This window comes from Lutjanus erythropterus, chromosome 14, assembly GCF_056507025.1.
Source record: "Lutjanus erythropterus isolate fLutEry1 chromosome 14, fLutEry1.hap2, whole genome shotgun sequence".
NCBI classification, from domain to species: domain Eukaryota; kingdom Metazoa; phylum Chordata; class Actinopteri; order Lutjaniformes; family Lutjanidae; genus Lutjanus; species Lutjanus erythropterus.
The window spans coordinates 584,397-607,831 of record NC_139330.1 but is presented as its reverse complement, the minus strand read 5'-3'; the positions used below and the strand labels follow the sequence as shown (position 1 = coordinate 607,831).

Below are 23,435 nucleotides of genomic sequence, written 5' to 3'. Positions count from 1 at the left end.
CAGTTTTCTGACAGGAGTGGGAGGTCTTTCTTTCCATTCCGTCTCTGAAATGTTGGCTGAATGAATCCATCTGGAATTTCCCTCTATAGGCTGATAAAAGTGTGTGTGTGTGTGTGTGTGTGTGTGTGTGTGTGTGTGTGTGTGTGTGTGTGTGTGAGGGAGGAGTCTCACTACAGTGAATGAAGAGAAGAAGAAGAAGAAGAAGAAGAAGAAGAAGAAGAAGAAGAAGAAGAAAAAGAAAAAGAGTTCTCTGCTCTGTTGCTCTGTGGTTTGATTTGTTTTTCGAGTGCAAACAATAAAGTTTGTGTTTGAATTTGAATTGTGTGCGTGTCCACACCCAGCAGAGGGAGGGAGTGGAGCGAAGCCAAAGGAAAACAGTGAACTCCTCCAGACTGAAACACAGAAACCTCCCAGCAGCACTTTCTCTGTTTTCATTTCACTCCTCCAACATGTGAACGTGGTCATGTGCTCACAGAAACACACGAAGAAGAAAACAGGAGAAAGTCCCTGAAAAAACAAGACTGAGCTCTGAAGTCTCTGAACCCTGAGTTGTTCTGATGCTCTGCAGATTAACAGACTGAGGCTGCAGCTGAACATCAGCAGGGTGATAATATGATAATATATTGATTTTTTGGGGCTGTTCAGTACTTCTTCATCTTTGTTGGTATTTTTATGAGTCTGAAACTTTTTGGTAACTGAGAACTCTGGCTGGAACAAGTTACTGCTTTAGACGAATGATACAAAGAAAATAAAAATCACAACTTTCTTTTGCAGTTTTTACTTGCTCCTGTAATGTCTTTGCAAAAAACGCCTCACAACTGCAGCAGCTGTGAATCAGACATTTTCAGCTGCAACAATCCCAAAAACAGTCTGCAGAATCTGGACGAACTGAACATTCAACTTAATACAGAACAGAGACAAAATATGTAGCGTTCAAACTGATACACTCCGTTGCAGGTCCAGGTCTGGACTGCAGGTCCACGTCTGGACTGCAGGTCCAGGTCTGGACTGCAGGTCCAGGTCAGTCTAGGACCTGAACTCTTTTACTACGAAGACACGCTGTTGGAACACGTCCACAACGTGTCTCAGCATCGTCTCTCTGAAATAATCAGGGACGTCTCTGAAGAAGACGTCAGTGATGGCAGCATGTGTCTCTGAATCCGTCCATACCATCACAGCTGCTGTCTGTTGAAGTCAGTGCTGGGAACAATCAAACAACTGATCGATTAATAGAGAAAATGATCAACAGAATGATCAATAATGAAAATAATTAATACAGAAATGACTTCAAGAACAGGCCAAAACCTATTTTTCACCTGTCAAAATTGTGACAGGATTAATTAACCAATTAACTGAGCAAATGAATTAATGAAATAATCATTAATTGAAGTCCTATAATTATTGATTATAGATGGTGAAATCTCTAAATTCCTGCAGTTTTGTGTTGACAAACATTCTTAAACTGTTGAACTTGAACTGCTGTGAACCACTGAGCCTTTAACACCCAATCATGATCCTGTCACCTGTTTCCAACTCACCTGTTTACCTGAGGAACCTTCCAGACAGGTGTTTGTGAAGCGTTCCACAACTTTCACAGTCTGTTCTTGCTCCTGAACCAATTTTGTTTTTTTTCCACAAAAAAAAATAAAGTTTTCACAGTTTGAAAATTAAATATCTTGTCTCTGTGCTGAATTCAGGTGAATATAGGTTGAAACGTTTTTGCAAATCAATGCATTCTGTTTTTTTTTTTGGCATTTTAATGTCACAGCTTTTTTGGAATCGGGGTTGTAGTTGATAAATTATGTCCGACGGGCGATGTGAATAATTCTCAACGCAGACGTTCCCATATGTTCTTGTAAGGATGTTCCACCGACATGATGTAAACGCATCTACAGCAGAAGCAGCACAGACTCTCCCTGCGTCTCCAGCTTTAAACAAAGGTTTCCTGAGGTGAACTGACATAAAGATGTGGAGTGAATAATAAGACGCCGACTCACTGTTAAATACAGACTTTACAGAGTCGGTAATAGCAGAGCAGCAGAGTTTAGCAGAAACCAAACCCTCCATCACACCGACTGAAGGCCCGCAGCTTCAAACGAAGCGACTGTCTGAAGCAGGTCTAAAAGCAGAGCTGCTGGTGTCCTGGTGAGAATCACGACATGTGGTGACGAGCTGCTGGTTCCGTGGTTTGGTTAAAAAAGTAACCATGTCGAGCTGAGAGGATGTGGAACCAAAACTCGACACAGACCACAGCGAGAAGATCATGAGAGAGAAACAGGAGAGGAGGTGGAGCGCACGGACGTACGCTTTCACATGTTTGAACCTATTATTCAATCGACAAGATCGTGATTGGATGAATTAATCCATTGATTGTTCTGAGTCATTTTTTAATTAAAAACAAAAGTCAAAATTCTCTGATTTCAGCTTCTTAAATGTGAATATTTTCTGCTTTCTTTCCTCCTCTCTGACAATAAACTGAATATCTTTGAGTTGTGGACAAAACAAGACATTTGAGGACGTCATCTTCATTTTCTGACATTTTATGAACCAAATAACTAATCAATCAATCAAGAAACTAACTGACAGATTAATCAAATTAGTTGCAGCCCTACAAAAGTTTATACAACAGTTACGAGGCAGAGCCATGGTCAAGAAGTGTCCTGTTTTTAAAAGTTTGGAACCACAGAGTGTTCTACTATGGTTCCGGCCTGAAGAACCTCCTGTTGGTTCTGTGCTGCAGAAGAACCATCTCTCAACCGTGTTCAGGCCTCCAGCTGGTCACGTGACCTGCAGCCTGTCTTCCCGTCCGTGTCAGAACCAGGTGCTGAACCGTAACACAACATCTCTCTTTGTCTATTTTAAACCCTGACATCTCATGCTCCAGGAAGTTAATCTGCTGTTGCCATGGTTACCACAGGCCACAGACTGGGCCAGGTGCCAAGTTTGATTGGCTGCCTGACAGGAAGGACCAGGTCTGACAACAAGAGGCTGGACGGATGAGAGGACAACAACAGAAGCACATCATACTCAGCGGTGGAAAGTAACTAAGTACATTTACTCAAGTACTATACTTAAATACAACATACTTGTACTTAACTTGAGTATCTCCTCTACTACATCTACACACTAGAAAATATTGTACTTGCAATTATAAGTGTAATCTGGAAGAATATGAATTTGCTAACTGTGGTTTTAGCGGGCTAATATTAGCTAACGTTAGCATCAAAAGAGTCCACTAACATCAACAAATGACGAGACCAAAACACACCACAGTGTCATAAAGTCAAGGTCAAAGCTGAAGCTAACATTACCTGGAATATATTGTGGTTTTAGCAGGCTAATGTTAGCTAACGTTAGCTTAGAAATGAAGTCCACTAACATACAAACTACAAATGGCTGGCATGCAACACAACACAAAGCCCAAAGTCAACGCTAACATTACTGCAAAGCATGTCAAACATATTGAGATACTGTGGTTTTAGCGAGCTAATGTTATGTTGCTAACGGTATCTTAGGATGGGATAGTAACTGTGTCAGAATACATTTTTAAAGTAACCCTCCTAATACCATCACTTTGTCAAGTTGTTTGATCTGACAGAGTGTTTTATAAAGCTGTAACAAAAAGAAGCATGAAAATATTAATCAGTTTTAGGTCAAAGTGACTAAAATACACATTAAAGTTCATTTTGAATGAGATGACCAGGTGGCTTTTTTGTCCTCCAGACTCTTTTTTAGCCTTAAAACCACATAATTAAAACCACTCCCTCCGTTCTGTTTGTGAGTAAAAACAATGTGCTCATAAACTCCTCTCACACATCAACATGCTGACGGCCGCAGAAACAATTACAGTTAAAAAAGTCTGAAGAACATTTTTCAAAACAAGAGACAGAAAGAAAACTTTTCTCATCATCATCTGAATGAAAGTCTGCAGGTTTGACAGGTTCTGTTGTCTCCTCTGTTTGTTCTCCTCGTGTTCTCCCATAAAGACCAGGAACAGCTCCAGAACATTCAAACAACAAGGTCGCTCAGTGTCGCCCCCTGCACCACCTACACACACCGCTCTGAGTGTGTGTGTGTGTGTGTGCGTGTGTGTGTGTGTGTGTGTGTGTTCAGCTCAGCTACACGTCAGACACTCTATAATTAAACTCATGTGTTGTCTCACAGCCGGGGCGTTCGGTCCAGTCAAATCCTCACACACACACACACACACACACACACACACACACACACACACACACACACAGTGAAACAGTAATCCAGTCCTCAGCAAGTTCCTCAATTTTAACCAACAAAAAAGCCTTTAAGATTTACACACACAAGGAAATGTCCCCACAAAAATGTCCATGTTCAGAAAAATGTCCAAAAAACCCCTCAAAAACCAGTGAGGACGAGACAAAATGTCCCCACTCTGTCTGTCTTTTTGAGGTCCAAGAGTGAGCAGATTTCTGCAACTACTTTACGACCCTCTGCTGCCATCATGTGGCAGATCTCTGTCACTGCAGCAGCTTTCTGTACTCTACTACAGGTACAGGTGATCTAACAGGATGTCACTGTCACTTCCTGTATATTCTCTAAAGTCAGCAGGAATTTGTCTGACTTGACTGTAGCTTTTTGTCTCCACCTCCTGCTGTAGTCACCTGACCTCCTCTTCTCTCCCAGCGAGACATAGTTCGTCTCCAACGAGCCTGATGTTATCTGAATACCACGTGAAATATTATGTACTTTGTAAGAGCAGCTGCAGGACATATAAATTCAACTTGGAATGCAGTGTGAATGTATAGTGAGAACTGTCACAGCCTGTAGTATCCCACAATGCATTGAGAAGAGCAGCATACAACCGACAGTCACTAACATTATCCCATCATGCATCACACTGATAGAAAAACAGCAGCAATGAGGAAATGTCTAAAAGTGTTTTTTCTTCAGCATATAGTGACTCGTGAACTTTGGACAGAACTTCATCTATGTTCAAGGTGCCTTAGACCACAGAGGATGACTCTGATGACGGCCTCAAACTGAACCACAGGAACCAGAACAAACACTTCCTGTCCTCCGTCTGTGACTCACCTGGGGCCGCTGTGGAGCGAGGGGGCGGAGCTCGCCTTGCGGAAGCCGTCTTTGAGGATGGAGCGGCGCCACGTCTCCTTCTCTGACCTGGATCGAACCGGAGGGCCAGAGTTGTCTTTGGAGCCTCCTCGGAGCCCCGCCCCGGAGGCACTGAGAGTGATTTCGGAGCGGGAGGTCTCCGAGGGGGCAGACGGGTCCGGGTGGGCCAGCGGGGCGAAGCTCAGCTCGATGAGCTGCTTGGCGCTCTCGCAGATCTGACTCTGAACACACAAACACATCAGTGTCACTTCTTACAGTCAGACAGGATGCAGCGATCTGATTCACCCTCACCGTCCTACCTGGATCTCCGGGGTGAGGGTGGGCAGGTCGAAGGTGAACACAGACGTGGATCCAGAGGTCAGGAGGTCCACGCTGTCCAGGCTGCTGTACGACGTGCCTTTGGCCCGGTGAGACTCCATGATGTTTTCAAAATGGCGGCTGAAGGAGTCCAGGTTGCTGTCGGAGGGTCGGCGGGGGCTGCCAAGGGAGATCGGAGACTTGAGGCCACCATGAGTGTTAGAGGACGCCTCCATCGGCCTGAAAGGGAAACAAACACCAAAGTTCACTCTGGTGCAGATCATGAACAACTTCAACAAGGAACACCAGCTGCACCAACCAAACTTAAGCCTGGTCTTAAATACGTGCGTGGAAATACACAAAACTGTGGGTATGACTGACCAGTGTGGGTTGCTAGGATACATTGAGAACAGTTTCCTCCCCACCTTGCTAAATTTCTGCTGTAAATCAAATATAAAGATTGCATTTCTCTGCATCAGGCAACAAACGACTCATCTGTTCTCTTCATCGAGTTGATCTTTATAAGTAACATGATGAAAATATAATGTAAAGCTTTTTCCTGCAGAAATCCTTCTTTTGCAACAATAAAGTTAAAAGGATTTTTGCCTTGTTTATTAGGTCGGACTTGATGGTGAGCTCACAGGGTCAGACTTTGAAAAACTCCTGCTTTAATGTGATTGGTGAATTTAAACGAAGCCCTGAGACATGAGCGCGTGTGTGAGAGCTCTCACCCCTTCAGCAGCAGACTGAACACTTCGTCTTCTTCTTTGGTGGCTCTCTGTCTCTGTTTGTCCCCCAGCATCCGCACGCTGGCCCAGCTCACCACTCCTTCCTCCTCCTCTTCTTCCTCCTCATCCTCCTCTTCATCCTCTTCCTTCCCCCCACCTGTCCGGGGTTTCGGGGAGGCGTCTGCGGGGCTGAAGCTGGAGTTTCCCAAGACGCTGCGGTTACTCCCAAAGGCCGAGTCTGCCTCCGCCTCCTCGGCTGCCTCCGCCTCCGCCCGCATCACCTGCACAACAATAACCAAAATTTATCACATGTGAACATTAAGACATTTCACTTTCAGATCAGATGAACCGGATAAAACCAGTCCACCTCGTCCAGGTCGGTCTCCCTGTAGCACCGCAGCGGCACAGCGTCCAGATCTGTCTCAGAGTATTTGATGGTTTGGCGGATGATGCCGGTCCTGGGGCTGGAGCCTTCGGGGTTGGAGGTCACCAGTTCCACCTCGATCTGCCGGACCTTGTGATGGGACAACTTCTGACCCTCACTGTCCCGCCCCCTCCTCTGATTGGCTGATTTAAGATGGAGGGAGGAGGGAGGGGTGGGGCTGGGCGAGCTGCTGGTCGGAGGCGTCGTGGATGGAGCGTCTGCAGAAATAAGGAAGCATGTTGATTTTTTAAGTTGACAAGAACATCAATTTTTGAACCCTCATCAGTGCATAAGCAGTAAAGGTTAAAGAAATATCAAAGAAAGTCATTAACGCCGCGTCTTTACTGCTCGATTAGACTCACGTCTATTTCCATTGTGGATAGAACCAGGTAATGATTATTTTCACTATCGATTAATCTGCTGATTATTTTCAGATTTCCAGAGCCCCAAATCCTCTTCGTTGATTTTCAGCTGCTCCCATGAGGAGTCACCACCACAATAATCTGCTTATTGGCAGACCCACCCAGTCCAGATCTGGCATAGACTTCTTACATCGGACGTCCTTCTTGATGCAACCATCCCCATTTATGCAGGCTTGGGATGTGCAATTTGGGAATACTTTGGTTTCTGCATGGTTTTGAGCAAACCCACTATAACATCTGATCCACAGCCACCTTTCCTGGAGCCCAAAGTGACACCTTCAAATGTCTCCCCGAGGGAGTACCAAGGATGCAGAGGATAAACAAAGTAGAAGCATAAAAAGCATGAAGAAAGAATTACCATGTGATGGAAAAATGGCATCAGGCACTGACGAGTTTAACGATGAACGATTCCAACATATGTTGGTCCAGATTTTTTAATAACCAAATTTATGGATTTATTGTTTATGTTGCATGTTTATACAAAAACATGAACATCACTTTTGATCACTGACTTAGATTAACTGATTAGTCATTTCAGCATCAGTCAGTCAGTTTATCTCTGGTCTGGTCTGCATCATCTCTGCATCATCACCAGGAGACAACACACAAACATGACCACATGGTCATTTCACTTTAAATATTCAGAGATTTTTGATTTATGTGAGTAACTGTGTTGATGAAACCAGATCACATTGAAAATTAAAACATTTTTCAAGGAGTATATTCGATTCAAGTACCTTCAAAACTTTGAAAAAATAACAGCTCAAATTGAGCATTTTCTAAAATTTAAAGACCACGAATTCTGTCAGTAGATATCTCTGCAACATAATACATCATTCAAATAAAATTCTTACATATACCTCCTTTAAAATAAGTAAATGAGCACCACCCCTTGCATATTTCTTTTTACACCGTATTTAATTATGTAACAGTGTGATAATTTATCCAGTTATATTTTGGACGAACAGAGCTTCAGATTAATCTGCTGATGTAATCTGATTTTTTAAATCATTAAATATCAGCCTAAAAAAAATAAATCAGCTGACAGGATATCATCTCCATAGAAGGTTGTAACGTTACTCGTTATATAACATCAGATTAATTAATTATAAAATGTCTCTTCATACAAATACACAGGTGGGATGAAGATGCTAAATAAAGAAGAGGAAGTGAGTAGTGGTGTGTAGTACTCTGTAAGACCCGTTCTAGCTGATGTTAAGCTTCAGCTAATTGGCTTAGACGAAGCTCCTGAAGCTGCTTGTTTACTTCACTGAGCGGAGAAACTGAAAGAGGGAAAAGACAGAATGGCCCTTTAATCTGCTGCAAATAACACTGTCACTACAACTGATAGTACAGCAGCATTCCCAGAGTGAGAACCGTTAATAAAGTGTTCTTTAAATGGACTGTTTTTTCTGTACAGGCTGTAACTTATAATCAGCTGTAACACCTGAACACACCTGCTGCCACTGACAACGTGTGAAAAGATACCATCAGCCAACAGATGGTGAAGAACCTACTGCAATGTAACCACAACTGACAGATGCAACCAGTGAAGATTTGTAAAGTTTAAAAACATGTTTCTGTACAGTATGGTCTCAGTTTTCTTACACAGATGCAGGATGCATAGAATAATGTAATGTTATTGTAACTGAGCATCCTGGGTTTTATAAACAAGACAATAAGTCCAAACTTCTTCTATTTAAATAATGTTATTTGTTTACAACATTTGATTTATTTGCAATATTTTATTGTGTATTTAGGACATTTTATTATTTATTTACAACATTATATGTTTATTCAGAACATTTTATTATTTGTAATGAACATTTTGATATTTTTTTAGAACATTTTGTTATCTCATTAGGACATTTTATCTATCTAGAACGTTTTGATAGTTATTTATAACATTTTGATAATTCTTTAAAATATCGTTACTTATTTAGAACATTTTGTAATTTATTTAGAATCTTTCAAGTGGCTTTACGACAGTATAATACAGAAATCTGTATTTTTGAGAAACTCACAACAGCTGAAATTATGATTAAGTGACACTTGCTGTTGTCTGTTCACAGGTCAGAGCTGGTTAGATCAACCCCAGTAACTGAGTTTAATTCTAACCAGTAATCACTATCAGGTTCAATGTGTCATGTTCGTGACAAAAAATCAATCAGTTGAGAATTAAGTGCGTTCCAGTTGTTTATTAGTGAATCTTTAACCCTCCAAAATGATGAGCGTGCAGACGCAGAGCACAGCTAACAAAACATGGATTTAGTCACGAGGTCTGATTCTTAACTTTGTCTGGTGATAGACTGTTTTTAGTCGAGCAGTTCTTGATGACTTGTGGCTTCTACTGGCTGCTAAAGAGGAGTGAGGAGTCGGTATAAAACAGAGCAGCCAGTAAAACAGCTTATCCAAGGTTTTTCAAAAGTTGTGAATCACCACAACCATGAGAGGTCATCGAGCATACAGTCATAAATGTGCACAAAAAATATTACATTGATAATAAAACTAGATTTAATATCTCTGACGGGGTTTTCTTACTGCTTTCTCTCTATTCTCCTTTCGATCCTAATTAAACTTTTTCTATTTTGTTACTGAAGTGTAAATATTAACAAAACATTAATGTAAAAATAGAGAATACAATTGAAAACAGAGAGTAGTGGTACCTAAAGTCCCTTTACTGCAGCGACTCTCCTCTGTCTGCCCTCCAAACAGGAACTCCCACTTGGCTCGGGCGATCTTCTGCGATCGCGAGGACGGAGTCGTCGCTGAGCCGCTGTCCGACTGCATAAAGGGGGAAAAAATGATGCGTTTCTACAATATTTCTCACAGAAACATATTTTTAAATACATGTGAGGGCATCAGAAAGAGTAAAGGACCGTCCACCCCGAGGACGATAACTATAACGATACTGATGAATGATAACATTTCATAAACACTGGTTTCAGCCCAATATTACGTTATACAAGCAATTAATGAGTTGTGGCCTCTACCCTGTGAAGTTCAGGTTGATTTTGATTAGGACTGTAATGAACAATTATTTTCATTATTGATTAATCTGTCTATTATGTCCTTGATAAAACAATTGGTTGGTCCATAAAATGTCAGAAAATAGTGAAAAATGTTGATCAATGTTTCTCAAAGTCTAAGATGACATCTTCAAATATTTGAGAAGCTAAAATCAGAGAACACTGACATTTTTTTTCTTCAAAAACAACTGATTATCAAAATTGTTGGCCATTAATTTAATAATTGACCTCTAACTGATTAATCAACTGCAGTTTTAATTCAGATTTCGCTTTGAAAGTGATCCTAACAATATTGTTCGCCACTGTGTGGACATCCACTTCAATTAGGATGATTTTTTTAAAGTATATTTATAATTATTGTTACGGTTATTGTTCTTGGTGTGGGCGGCCCTTAAAGCATTTTAAAACTTTATCCCTTGAGATTTTTCTTTTCCATGAAAACACAAGGAACACATTCTTTGTTGCTGCACTGTCGTTGCACAATCATAGGAAAGTGTTTGGAATTTATCAGTCAATTAGTGCACGTGTTTTTGTGTTTGACCTCCTTTGAATTGATGTAACAAACTAAACCCAACTAGTACTTCCAGTAGACTGAATGTTGAAAATGCACACTGCACCCAAACCCTTCAGCCCCACAGGACAGTAGGAATGCAAGGTCACAGAAGTGTAAACCAGTGTTTTAACAGCATTCAAGAAGGCTTTTCAAAACAGCATCATATCAAAAATTGTGTAAAGTCACTTTAAAATCTGTTGTAAGTCAACAGAAGAAACTTAATTACTAATTTCTCAAGAAAAAAATGGTGCATCGAACAATCTGGAAATTGATGAGAAACTGTCAACTAGTTCTAACAAAGAGAAAACAATTTTTTGGTTGAATTAAACAACATATTCTACTTGTCTCAGACCCAGAAGTGCTGCCAAAGCCTCATGGGAGCTGCAGTTGTTGCATATGAAGAAAATACTTGTTTTTTATATTTGTTAAAATGATGAGATGTTCATATTTTACTGTCCAGTTCAACTTGTCAGACAGACCGATGAGAAAAATATGCTGAGGAAAAGAAATTAACTCATGGAGTTAGAAGAACTTTGTAATTCTGCTTTATATTTATTGTTATTGAGGTAAATGTGACAATATGTAATGACATGATGGAAGACTTCTTGTTCAAAAACACCCATAAATCATAATCTACATGATCACCCCCCCCACACACACACACACACACACACACACAGATCTTTCTAAACCAAACCCTCGCCCTGCCACCCAGCCGACCTTGATCCCTGAGCCGGTGTCTGCTGTATCGTGGCTGGACTGGCTCGAGGTTTCAGGGGACAGAGTGTCATTTCTATCCAGCTGGGAACTGTCTCCCATGCTGCCTGTTACCCCACTGGAGCTCTGGGAGGATGTTCCAGCAGCCCCGCTGATATCCTGAACCTCGTCTCTCTGGTCCTTGGACACGCCCTGCACTGACACCTTTACTCCTGTGTCTCCTCCGACCGTCCTGTGATACTCCTCTTTGCCTGGAGTGCAAACAGTAGAGTTGGAATGTCTGTACTTCTCTTCACAGAGTTCGTCCCCATGCTGAATTGGTCCAGCGTCCCTCCACTCCTGGTGCCTGGAGGTCCAGCTCACAGGCAATGTTTCTGTGTTTTGGCTGGAAAGCAGTCTCTTGAAGAGTTCAGGGCTGTCCCGTGGTGATCTATCAAAGTGGTGATCATACTGCCTCAGCTCCATGCCAAGCGATTTGCGGTCTCCAGTGTACTGTGGCGGCTGGTAGCGGTGCAGGGCAGACATGTCCTTGGTGGGTGATGAACCCCTCTGCTGCCGTGGGTCCAAGACTGGCGATGAGGTGGCTGCACGGTGTGCCCTTGCCACCAACGCTGGGGAAGATGGTAAAGACAAGCCTTTCTGGGATAAGACAGGAGAGATGCGTCCTGGTCGGGTTTGAGGGACTGTTTTGTCTATTTTCCATCTCTGGCTCTGCTTGTCAGCCTGCAAAGGCTCCGGAGAGCTTTGCCCATGAAGAGTGGCATAAGGTTGTGATTCTTTGTGGAATGACCCTCCTGCCTTGGGACTCTCTGACCTCAGTGACTCAGCTTGAGAAGATGTTGGAGACGGAGTCCGTCTGTCTGCAAAAATGTTGGACAGTTTGGCAGCTTCCACAGCTAGCTTACATGCTACATCAGCATTGGGGGAGACACTCCTCCTGCCATTGGTAGGACTTGCTGTATCACTGGCTCTGCTACTGCAGCGTGATGATTTATAGTGAGTCTTACTGGATAAGTTGGAATTATCATTAGCACTGTAATGTATACTGTCTATAGCATTATGACCGGTGTTGGCGATGTTAGCATTGTAGCTGTTATTAACACTGTGTTGGGGGTTCCCACTAGCTTGGTAGCCAGTCCTGGAATGGTTGTTGGTGTGGAACATACTAGTTGGGATCTCATGCTGGATGTCTGTGGGTCTCCCCGCTGGTAAAGGTGGGTGAAATTTGCTGGACAATCTGGGGCTCTCGTCCCCCACCCACAGCCTCTGTTGGCTCTGGGGCAGGCCATGAGTGCGAAGAGCTGAGGTTGGAGCCACTGAGTGGAGAGAGTAACCAGTGTGGGCACACAGGTGGTCAGAGGCAGGACTTCTGGGGAGTCCATTCACTGAACTACGGCAGACTCCACTGTCCAGCTCATAGAGCTGGGCCTTGGATGGCAGGGTGAGGGTGCTGCGGGGCAGAACAGGTGACCCTGCCCAGGACCGGCAGCGAGGTGATTGAAAGTGCCTTGGCATAGTTGGGCTGCAATTTTCTGGGCTATAACCAGCAAATCTGCGCCTCAGTTCTGGGGATCCAAACTCCTCCAAGGCCCTGTAGGTGGCATCTCTGGCAACAGCATCCATGGTAGCCCTCTGCAAGTAAGGCGAGCCCCGTGGGGACTGATTCTGGGACTGGTAGGGGTGACTAGAGTAAGGATCGCCCTGCCCTGGCTGACTATTGTACCACGCTGGGTCGCTCAGCCTCTTCCGGAGATGGGAAGGCAGCGGCTGCCCCTCCATTCTGTTAAGAGGATGATCCAACTCACTTTGGCACACAGAGGTACGACGGCCCCCCATGCTGTGAACATTAGCTTTCTCTATATAGCCAAATGTCACCACAGATGTCTTCCCCTCCTCACCCCTCTCTCCTGGGACCTCATAGGACCTGCGGGTGCTGGTGGGTGAGGGTACAGTCAGCCTCCCAGAGGGTGTGGAAGACGGGGAGACAGGCACTCGTCCTCTGTAGGGATCCATGTCAGAGGAATGGGGGAGTCCCAGTGAGCCATGTTGGCCTGAACTGGGTGCAAGGACCTGGAGCAGCTGACCAAAGCTGTCATTCAATATATCCTGTCGGTGGGCCTGGGAGGGAGACCCTGTAGCATCAGGGTTCTGGAGTTGGAAGCTGACTGAGTGCCTGGAGGACGACTTTGAGGGGGGTAAGCTGTGGTTTCCAACCCCAGTTTGGTGCTGAGAGACTGGAGAAAGATCAGGACTGCGGTTGGGGCTGGAGCGGGTTGAGCTTCTCTGGGAGTGAGGGAGGACATCTGGGCACTGAAGCATCAGATGACCCGTCCCATCATCTCTTCTTCCCAGCACCTTCCCATCCTCCTCAGCAACAGATCTCACCTCCACGTACAGGTGAAGGACTTTACCTGCCTGAGACATGTCGGCACCTTAGTCACCTCAATGTCCTGATCTTGCTTTTTCTGTGGACCTTCACTATGGATCCCTTGACCTCCTGGGACCCAGTAAAGTGCCAAACTGTTTGACAAGGGTCAGAGGTGAAACTGGACTACCAGATCTGTCCTCCATCTGCTCATCTTCTCTTCAACCTGCATCAGGAGGCAGAAATAGAGACAAGGTTAATATTACAGAGAATTTCATATCACACAGTTTATCATCTACAGACATTTGCATTTGCAACTCCCCACTGCAGGCAGGATGGCAGAGTCAATCTTAGCTTTTATTGTTTTAAACTTAACTTCCTTCAGAATCTTACAAAACCCGTTTGATGACACGGTCTTCCCAACATCAAAAAGAAAACTAAACAAGACGCAGATGGCAACAGATTAGAACTGGATCATTCACAAAGTGGAGTTAGCGAGAAGTATGTTGAAACATCTTCAGCTTCTTTGCAAGTCCAGGCACTTCCACTCAGTGGGATATTCTCACGCATACAGACTTTCAGACAGTCAAACACATACATGTCTGGGTTGTGTGCAAGCAAAATAAACAAACTGCTGTAGCTGATAAGTTACAGGTTGATGGCTAAGGTTGAACCATATATTTGCCTTTTTTCCTGGGCCTAGTTACTCTTTTTGTCCTGTTGTAGAATAAATAGCTAATGACATTAAAAGGAAGGAAAGTAGTCTTTCCTTCTACCAAAATGGTTCCTGATATTACCAGGGGTCATTAATAATTAAATTAAGACATGTCTCTTAAGCAAAGTGGCAATAATAAATGTCATTGTTATGTTCTTGGTGTGACTAAAGGAGGTTTAATACCCACAAACTCCTCTGTAAATCTTCTATGTAGGTCAACTAGTGTCCTCAGACAAACTGTTTTACTGCTACAGTCAGAAACCAAAGACTTCTAATGTTTTATTCATCAGAGGCAGAAGGCAATCAAACAGTACGGACTGCCACATGTGTAGTGTTAAAGCAGGGTAAATAAGAGGAAATCTGCTCATTAAATCAGTTTTGTTTGAAGAAAGTTATGTCAAGTCATGCAGAGCCGAGACTACGCATGACTTTTCACAGTCCAAGCTTTCAATTAGTATTACTAACAGAACATTCAGAGTATCATCTGTACCTAATACTGTGTGCCAACATACTGCTAAAGTGACTGAAACTGTCACTACTGAAAATCCAAGGAAGATGATGCAAATCTAGCAGAACATGTTTAACAGAGGGGAAGTGCAGGAATGCTGCTGAACAATAAAAACCAAGACCATCAAAAAGACTGTTGGTCCAAAGAACTGCTGAAGTGCTCTTGAGATCACACTGTTAATCCCAAACAACACGGTAAAGATAAAGCCTATACCCTTTGCATCAGCTCTAGATTATTTAGAGAATCTAAAATAAAATAACAATCCAAAAAATCTAAGAGACCTTAAGAATAATCTTTGGGTCCTTTCAGAGTTTTTAGTGGTCACTGGTGGGGTTTATAGAAGTTCTTTGAGGGGTTCAACTGGTGGTTTGGGAGATTCAGTAGGCCTTCAAGATTTTCTAATGGTCACTGAAGAGGTTCTTGGGATCTTGCGAGGGGTTAGGAGGACACTGAGGAGGTTCTAGTGACCTTTTAAGAGGTTGTAGGAGTTAGGAGGTTCTTGTGGTCACTGAGGATGTTCAAGCGGTCATTTAGGAGGTTCTAAAGAGTCCTTTAAGAGGCGTTAGTTGTCACTGATAAGGGTCTAGGGATCCATTAGGTTGAAGGTTTCAGTGATCCTTAAGGTGATTCTAGGGTACTCTGGGATGTTTAAGGTATTATTTAAGAGGTCCTTGTGGTCACTGAAGAGGTTCTAGTGGTTGTTCGAAGATTCTACAGACCCGTCAAGGGGTTCTAGTGGCCACTACAAAGGCTGTAGGAGTCCTTGAAAACCCTCTAGAGTCTATGTTCCAGTGGCCAGTGACTATTTTCTTGCATCCCTTTGAGACTTAAGAGGTACTTAAGAGTACTTTAAGAGGTTTTAATTGTACCTGAGGTAATCTGGGGTACAGTAAGAGGTTGTGATGAACTTCAGGGAGGTTCTAGGGGTCTTTAAAGAGGTTTTAGTTATCTCTGAGGAAATTTTAGGGCTCCTTTCAATGGCTGAACACCATCCAAAAACTAAACAAGTGACTATCTGTATCCCTCTGGTTGAGTTCTGCAGGCTCAGAGAATCTATGGAACAACACCTTACTGACAGAGTTTAGGTCAGGTTTTACTTTCATTTATCATCCATCGGTTTTAAGTTTTAAATGAATCTGTAAATGAAAAGTCTACTGCTGGCTCAGCCTTTAAGAGTCTTTAGAGCGTGTCCTTATCCTCTAAAAAGTTCAAATGCCACGGCAATTAGATGCTCATTCACGTCTTTGGCACAAACATGTGGGCCAGCAGACGCCAAGTCACACATGTGAGTTTGATTCGTCTATTAATAGATGAGGAAAAGCAGCTTGGAGTTCAGGTGAGAGAAGCCGTCACATGAGCTGTCTGATCTACAGTTTATAACACAAAAACTCTTCAATCCTCACAGTCAAACTCTTTTCCTTGATTTTACATTTTGTGAAGTTTGACTGTTAAATAATATACTGTTCTTATCATTCTCCATTTATTTCTATTCTATTTCATTTATTGTATTGTTTTTTGCTCTGTTATCTGTCTGCAGTTTCCATCTGTGTCTCAGTGTTTGACTATTCCAAATTTTTTTGCAGTAAATCTGATGAAGGTCAGCGGTTTAGATCATGAGGAGTCTAAAGTCACATGAAAACACCAGAGGCTGCAGGAAAAACAACACACACACACACACACACACACACACACACACACACACACACACACACACACAGACCAGAGTGTGCTGAAGATGATACAGAGTCCTCATCTCTAACAGTTCAGCCAAGTCACCAAGATCTTTTTCAGTTGACATGTTAACTGCTGTTATCAACCAGGGAGGGAAATTCACAGCAGCCACTTGACAAATGCTGGTAAAATATGAAAGTGTCTGGTAAATTTCAGACACAAAATAATGGTTTACTACTGAGGGGCTGGTGAATTTGAACATTTTTCTGTCAGTAACTGGTAAAACTTTCCAACCCTGACTCCAATTACCAATTATTTTCATTAATATTCATTAATATTATCTCAATAAATCATTTAGTGAAAAAAAAAAACGAAAGCCCAAAATTACATCCTCAAAAAACAAATAAAAGATATTTGCTGTTATATCTGATGAATAATAAGACTCTAGAGTTGGAGTTCCATCTGTTCGTCCAATTTAACCGTTATAAATATCTACTCCTTCTAAAAGATTATTAATGATTTCTTACAGCTCATAAACAGACACTAACTCATTCAGAGGACCCTCAGCATTAATTTTAGCTCCATGTAAAGTGAATACATGTAAAATAAAAACAGACGTTCTGCACCAGGATGTCAGAGGAGAACATGCTGCTGTAGTGTTGTTCTCAGAGAACCGTCTAACAACATATCATCAACATCTTATGATTTATGACAGTAAATTTATTAGAGCTGCAACAGCTGCAATTCAAGTAATAGATTCTTAAACGATTTTAAATTAATTGCCAGCTATTTTGATAATCGATTAATCAGTTTGAGTAATAAAGAAAAATAAGTAAAAATTCACAGATTTCTGCTCTTTAACTGTATATTTTCTAGTTTCTTTACTGAATATTTTGTTTGTTTGTTTGAGGACATCATCTCAGGATTTAGAAAAGAATGATCAATATTTTATAGACAAATCAACTAATCAATTAATTTAGGAAATAATCGTCAGATTAATTGATAATGAAAATAATCGTTACATGCAGACGTAAAATATATCACAGATTTCTCCTTTCAGTAAAAGATCTGGTTGCTGTTTCCACCACTGGAAAAAGTCCTATAAGAGTTCAATAAATAAATAAATGTTTCAAATTACATCACTGTCAGTGAATCACTGTGACGATGATGATTCATCTGTGATGAACTGATGAACTGCTGCACCTTTTCCAGCAGAAGAATCCACTGTTTGCTCTAATGTCAGCAGATCTGTAGCCACGGATTATGTAATAATCATTTTTTAAAAGCTGCATGACTTCATGTTATTGTTTTAATTGTCAGAGCCCATTAGGATTAAAACTGTGTTCCTGTAATAGTTTTGTTTGTTGTGTAATCGTGTTAAAGTGCATGCTAACCCGTCTCAGAGAGAGTTTAACACTGAGCAGAGACGAGCTGCAGACGTCTGTCCACCAACAGACAGGATCAGGAACACAACACCAGCTGCTGTAAGACGACCGCAGGTTTGTGTTTCAACAACAAGAAGCTTCTTGTGCTTTTCAGCAGCTGACAGCAAACATCAGGGATGAAGAGGACAGGTGGCAAACATCCCCGTCTGGATTTGAACCGGGGATGTTGAGGTTACGTGTCCACTGGGACACCGGGACGTTTGTTCGTAGAGAAGATGCATTGAACCAGGCTACCTCACTCACGGTGTCCCACAATGCAAAGCACTAAAGAGTCTCAACAGAGTCATCGTCAGGCCAACAGGAAGTTTTTATTTTAAATAAATTTCATCTGCTATTTCATCATTAAATTAACTGTCTACATTACTGTGTGCTACAGTGTATTGTTCACAATATATTGTTATGTATTTATTTTTTTCAATACAATTTATTTAAAAGTGAGAGCAGTATTTTAGTTTAAATTTAAGTATTTTAGTCAAATCAAAGAGTCTAGTCAAAGTCAAAGTGTGTGTCCTCCTACGGTTTAATTATTAAATCAGCTCTACGCTCATTTAAACCCTGAATTAAAGATTTCTGTGGACCAAACCAGACCTGGTGATTGTTGGACAGTGGAAGTTTCTGTAAAGTTTGAATGAAGCTGACAATGATGCAAAAATGATTCTGGTGAGTTTTTGTTTTTAATCCAAAATGTTGTCAGACATTAACTAGAACAATCTGATCCTGTCAGAGACAGAAACAAATAAGGGAGTAAAATATGAAGACTTTATTTTGATACCTTAGTTTGTGTTATGATTTAGGGCTGCAATTTCATGATTTATTAATCTCTTGATTATTTTCTTGATAACTGGGTCACTTGTTTTGTCCATAAAATATCAGAAAATGTCAATCAGTGTTGTCCAAATCCCAAACTGACGTCCTCAAATGTCTCATTTTGTCCACAACTCAAAGATATTCAGTTTACTGTCAGAGAGGACGAAAGAAACCAGAAAATATTCACATTTAAGAAGCTGAAATCAGAGAATTTTCACTTTTTTTTCCTTGAAAAATTACTCAAACTGATGAATCAATCATTAAAAACAGTTGGTGATGAATTTAGTAATCGATTAATAATCGACTAATCGTTGCAGCGCTATTATAATTTGTCTTCACTGTTGTTCATCACTAATGCAACACATCTGGGAGGAACAGAGAGAGAAAAATAAAAACACAAAACAAAACCAGAACCTGAGCTGATGTCAAACACAGAGCAGGCCTGCAGCCATCAATGCATAAATTAACTGAACGAGGTAAACGCGTCCAGCCGGCTGATGAATGAGCTCATCAGACGTCCTTACAGATGAAGTTAATATTGAAGATGTCCCCTCAGTGAGCCGGGACAGGACACACTGCAGGACGGTTAAAGCACAGTGGGAGGTTCTGTTTCCTGCAGAGTCACATCAGAGCAGAAGAAAACTGGGCAAACCTTCCTAAAGAGTCTCTCAGTGTTGACTGAATTCAGCTCCTGCGCTGCTCAGACATCAGTCCTCACCAGAACGTTCACGTTAGTCTGATATGACCTGTGAGACTCGATGTGAGTTTCACTTTAAAAAGCATTTATTATAACTGAAATATGACTAATGGAGTAAACACTGAAGTCCTGACAGCTGTGGCTGGAGGCCGGATGTTTCTGAGTCAAGAAGGTCAGAGGTCCCTGTGTCCTCAAGTCCATCAGGTGAAATTCACCAAAACCTTCATTCAATTCATTCACTACATATATTAGCATATATGCGTCTGACATGGATGTAAAATATTTTATCAGAGACTTTTTGGGCCTGAAAATCAGAAGGAAGACGCTGCAGAGACGAGTGAGCTCCCTCAGAAGGAGCTTTACATGACGAGAAGAAAAAATTACTGATGACTGCTGATCAGAATCAGAATCAGAAATTCTGTATTGATCTGTGGCGGGAAACTGTTAAAATACTAAAAAAAAAATATGTACAATTAATCAAACTTTTATCAAAATTACAATTTGGCTTTCTGAAATTTTCAAATTGCAGGAGGTGCAATATTTGTTCAAGACAAAATGTGTCAAAACATTTAGTCCTAAATATGGAACCAGCCCGCTGCAGTTTCAAGTGAAGGAACCTGGAGAACCGAGTCCCGTCACTGCCTTAGAGGAACATGTTGCATCACTACAGCTCTTCTCACTCATCAAAGTATTGATGTGTTTTCTTTATGAAATCATTTTCTGTCAGTGTGAAACAGACAGACTCATCTGAAGCTCAACTTCACCTCATGTTCATGTTGGAGCTTGTTGGTGAAGAGAAGTGACTGAGCACAAAGAGACCAGCAGAGCAGAGATGAAGAGATCTGGATCAGATTTCTTCTGGACAGACACAAGGCAAACACTTCCTGTTTACGCTGAGAACAACACTGGAGGTCCTCAGTTAAAAAGATTTAGAGACAACAGGTAGGACACACTGTCCTGCTGAAGACGGGGCTCAGCACTGATCATCTGTGGCCACCAAGAATCACAAACATCCTGATTCCCTCACACCTTTTACATCAACACTGAGAGACAACAGTGGACAGACTCTCATCACCGACCAGCTACAGACTGACTGAAGTCTGGCTTTACTAAGACACTCACACTGCTAACATGATCCAAACAGAAGAACCAACTAGAAAAACATTAGAGAGACTGAGTCTGACACATCTAAACATGCAAAGATTTAAAGTTCTGTGGCCGATTCTGATTTTTTTTTTTATGGGTCTGACCTGCTAACTTTAAATTAAAATTAATCTTTATGATAAAACACTGACAATTAAATTTACTTTTTCTCAAAAAGTGCTCCAGGTCACAGCCAGGCCTCATTATAATTATCATATTAAGATGAAGTACCAGAGCGAGTATGATCTCATGAGATCTCATAGGAAACGTGTTTTCATGCGACCTTGTGGAAGCAGACGTAAACAAACTGGAGACGGACGCGGTGCAACAGTTCGCTGCAGTAAAACTTTGCAGTGAGACAAACAGACGCAGAAGTTAAACGAGTCTGGATGAGAAAATACAGAATCAGATATGTGACTCTGAGTGGCCGGTCAACATTATGTAGTGCAGCGTGTCGCCGGCATCCTCAACCAGACGTCCAGTAGAGCTTGTTGTTTTTTTTTTTGTTTTTCTTTTTTTTTTTTGGGGGGGGGGGGGCACCAACAATGTACTTTGGCCACCAAATTTAGGGGGCACGGTGGCCAGTGTCACCTCCTGTCTGTGGAAGATGTTCTGAGCTCTGCCTGGTTTCAGTCTGAACTGATCTGCAGTCAGTCGTCAGTCAGGTGTTAGAACCTTCTGTGGGATGTCTGAGGGGTTTCTGGGTAATTTAAGAATTCATTATTCATGCAGAGAGGAGAGATGTGGAGGAGATGACCTTCTGTAGATTATAAACACTTTTCTTCTTTCATGTCACATTAACTTCTCTACAACACGTTGTCTTTTTAATTTAATGTTTATTTGATATTTTGATGTTTTAGTCTGAGATACTGTTTAATATTTCACTGCTCTAAGAACTGATTACACTGTTTTACATTTGTCTTCATTAGTAGTTCATTTTTTGACATTTTCTCTTTGTCTTGATTATGAAAACTGTTTCTATTCTTGGACTGCAGTCTGTCCCCTCTTTTAATTTCTCTTTTTAACAAATATGACTTATTTTGTTTTGACCGTCCAGTGTTTTCCATCTTCAGACACGAGGACGGCTGTTTGTTTTCTGTTCTGTGTGATGGATTTTACAACTTTATGTACATTTTTCCCAGAAGTTCATTCTGAGCAGTCAAGAGATGATTCAGGGAAGCAGACAAACATTTTGTTTTCATCTTATTTCTACACTTTTCTCTTCTGGGTTTTTCAACATTTTACTTCCTCAATATACAAATAAAGCAAATAAACAAATATAAAGTAAAAATGTTGAAAGTAAATTAAATTAAAAGTGAATAACAGCTGTTTAGTCTGTTAGCAGCTTCTCTATTTCTGTTGACTGTTGCATTGTGGGACACCAGACTCAGTTATATAATATAATATTTTTATATATTTGTTATATATTACTGTATCCTGTGTTTATTGTTGTTTTTTCTTCTTCTTCATTGGTATAATCTGATGTTAATGTTATTGGACGGGGTAAGAAAATCAGTGTGGTTTTGTTGTGTGTTATTTGCTCTGTTTCTATCTTTGCACAATGTCTTGAGACGTCATGGACTTTAATCTGTAAACACATAAGTAGACAAATGAGCCTAGAATGTATAAGCGTGTATAAATATTTGTTAGAAATGCTCAATAAAAAAGACATGGAAAAAAAAGATGTCAGTTTAAGTTTACATGATATTTAGAATATTTTCACCTCACAGAAAACAGAAAACAGGAAACCAGCGTCACGCAGGAGTTGTTGGTCTACAGTCGCCTCCATCTGTTAGGTAGTTTGTGTTTTTGTTTGTTCAGATTCACTGAAGTCACACAATAACAAGGCAGACTATCAGAGGTGATGATTATATGAGTCTGTACATGATCTCACTCAGGTGGATCATCATTACACCTGTGCAGCATCAACAGTTTCCTTTGTGCAACCATGAACATTTGTTGAGTCACTTTATTGTTTATATCATATATAATATTCCTATATTTTTATATTTCCCCTTGTCTGTAGTGTTCCTGATTTTATTTATCCTCCTATTTATACTTTTTTAATTTTTAAATCTTATCTTGTCTCTTATTTTTGAGGAAAATGTTTTACCTTCAAAATCAGGAAAAAAAAATCTGAAAAAAGAAAATGAGAAAAAAAAGGGGAAAAAACATTTGTTTTGTATTTTATTAATTATTAATGATCAATTTGTGTTTTCAACTATCAGTTATTGAAAAATGCACCCCATTAGCAACCTTAACATATTGATAAGTTTTAAGGCTTTTCTACATAACTGTATTTTAATTTATATAATAATCATTTATCTTAACTTACATATCAACTTTCTTTCTTTAATGATTTTTATTAAGATAATTGTGGAATTGATTTATTCTGTCTAGGGCTGCAAATAACGATTATTTTCACAATGACTTAATCAATTAACAGTTGTTTGCCTTCAAAATGTCAGAAAATGTCAGAAAATGTTGATCAAAGTCCAAGATGACGTCCTCAAACGTCTGAAAGATCATCAGTTTCCTGTCAGAGACGAGGAAAGAAACCAGAAAATATTCACATTTAAAAAACTGAAATCAGAGAATTTGGACTTTTTTTTAATTAAAAAATTGCTCAAACCAATTAATCGATTATATAGTTGGTGATTAATTTGATAATTGATTACTGCAGATCTTATTAGTGCATCTCCTGAGTGAAAATGAAGGTTGAATGAATGAATCTGTGCAAATAAAAGAAGTCACATCGTCACACCGAAGAAACTACAGAGTTTGTGTTTGATAAATAAACTTCACCGT

General features: G+C 40.9%; 1 protein-coding gene across 2 annotated transcripts in view; it reads right to left on the bottom strand.

Moving 5' to 3' along the window:
* Positions 1-23,435, bottom strand: part of psda (pleckstrin and Sec7 domain containing a) — a 60,606-nt gene that overhangs the window by 33,179 nt on the left and 3,992 nt on the right. Inside the window, exons 2-7 of one of the 2 annotated variants that reach the window (XM_084736423.1) lie at positions 11,280-13,867; positions 9,644-9,761; positions 6,499-6,773; positions 6,135-6,412; positions 5,406-5,643; positions 5,068-5,327 (exon numbers count right to left, since the gene is read on the bottom strand). In XM_084736423.1, the coding sequence (XP_084592549.1) occupies positions 5,068-5,327; positions 5,406-5,643; positions 6,135-6,412; positions 6,499-6,773; positions 9,644-9,761; positions 11,280-13,700 (3,590 nt within the window). In that variant the 5' untranslated portion in view covers positions 13,701-13,867. The remainder of the gene's footprint in view (positions 1-5,067; positions 5,328-5,405; positions 5,644-6,134; positions 6,413-6,498; positions 6,774-9,643; positions 9,762-11,279; positions 13,868-23,435) is intronic. The other variant, XM_084736424.1, reaches the window with a different exon arrangement.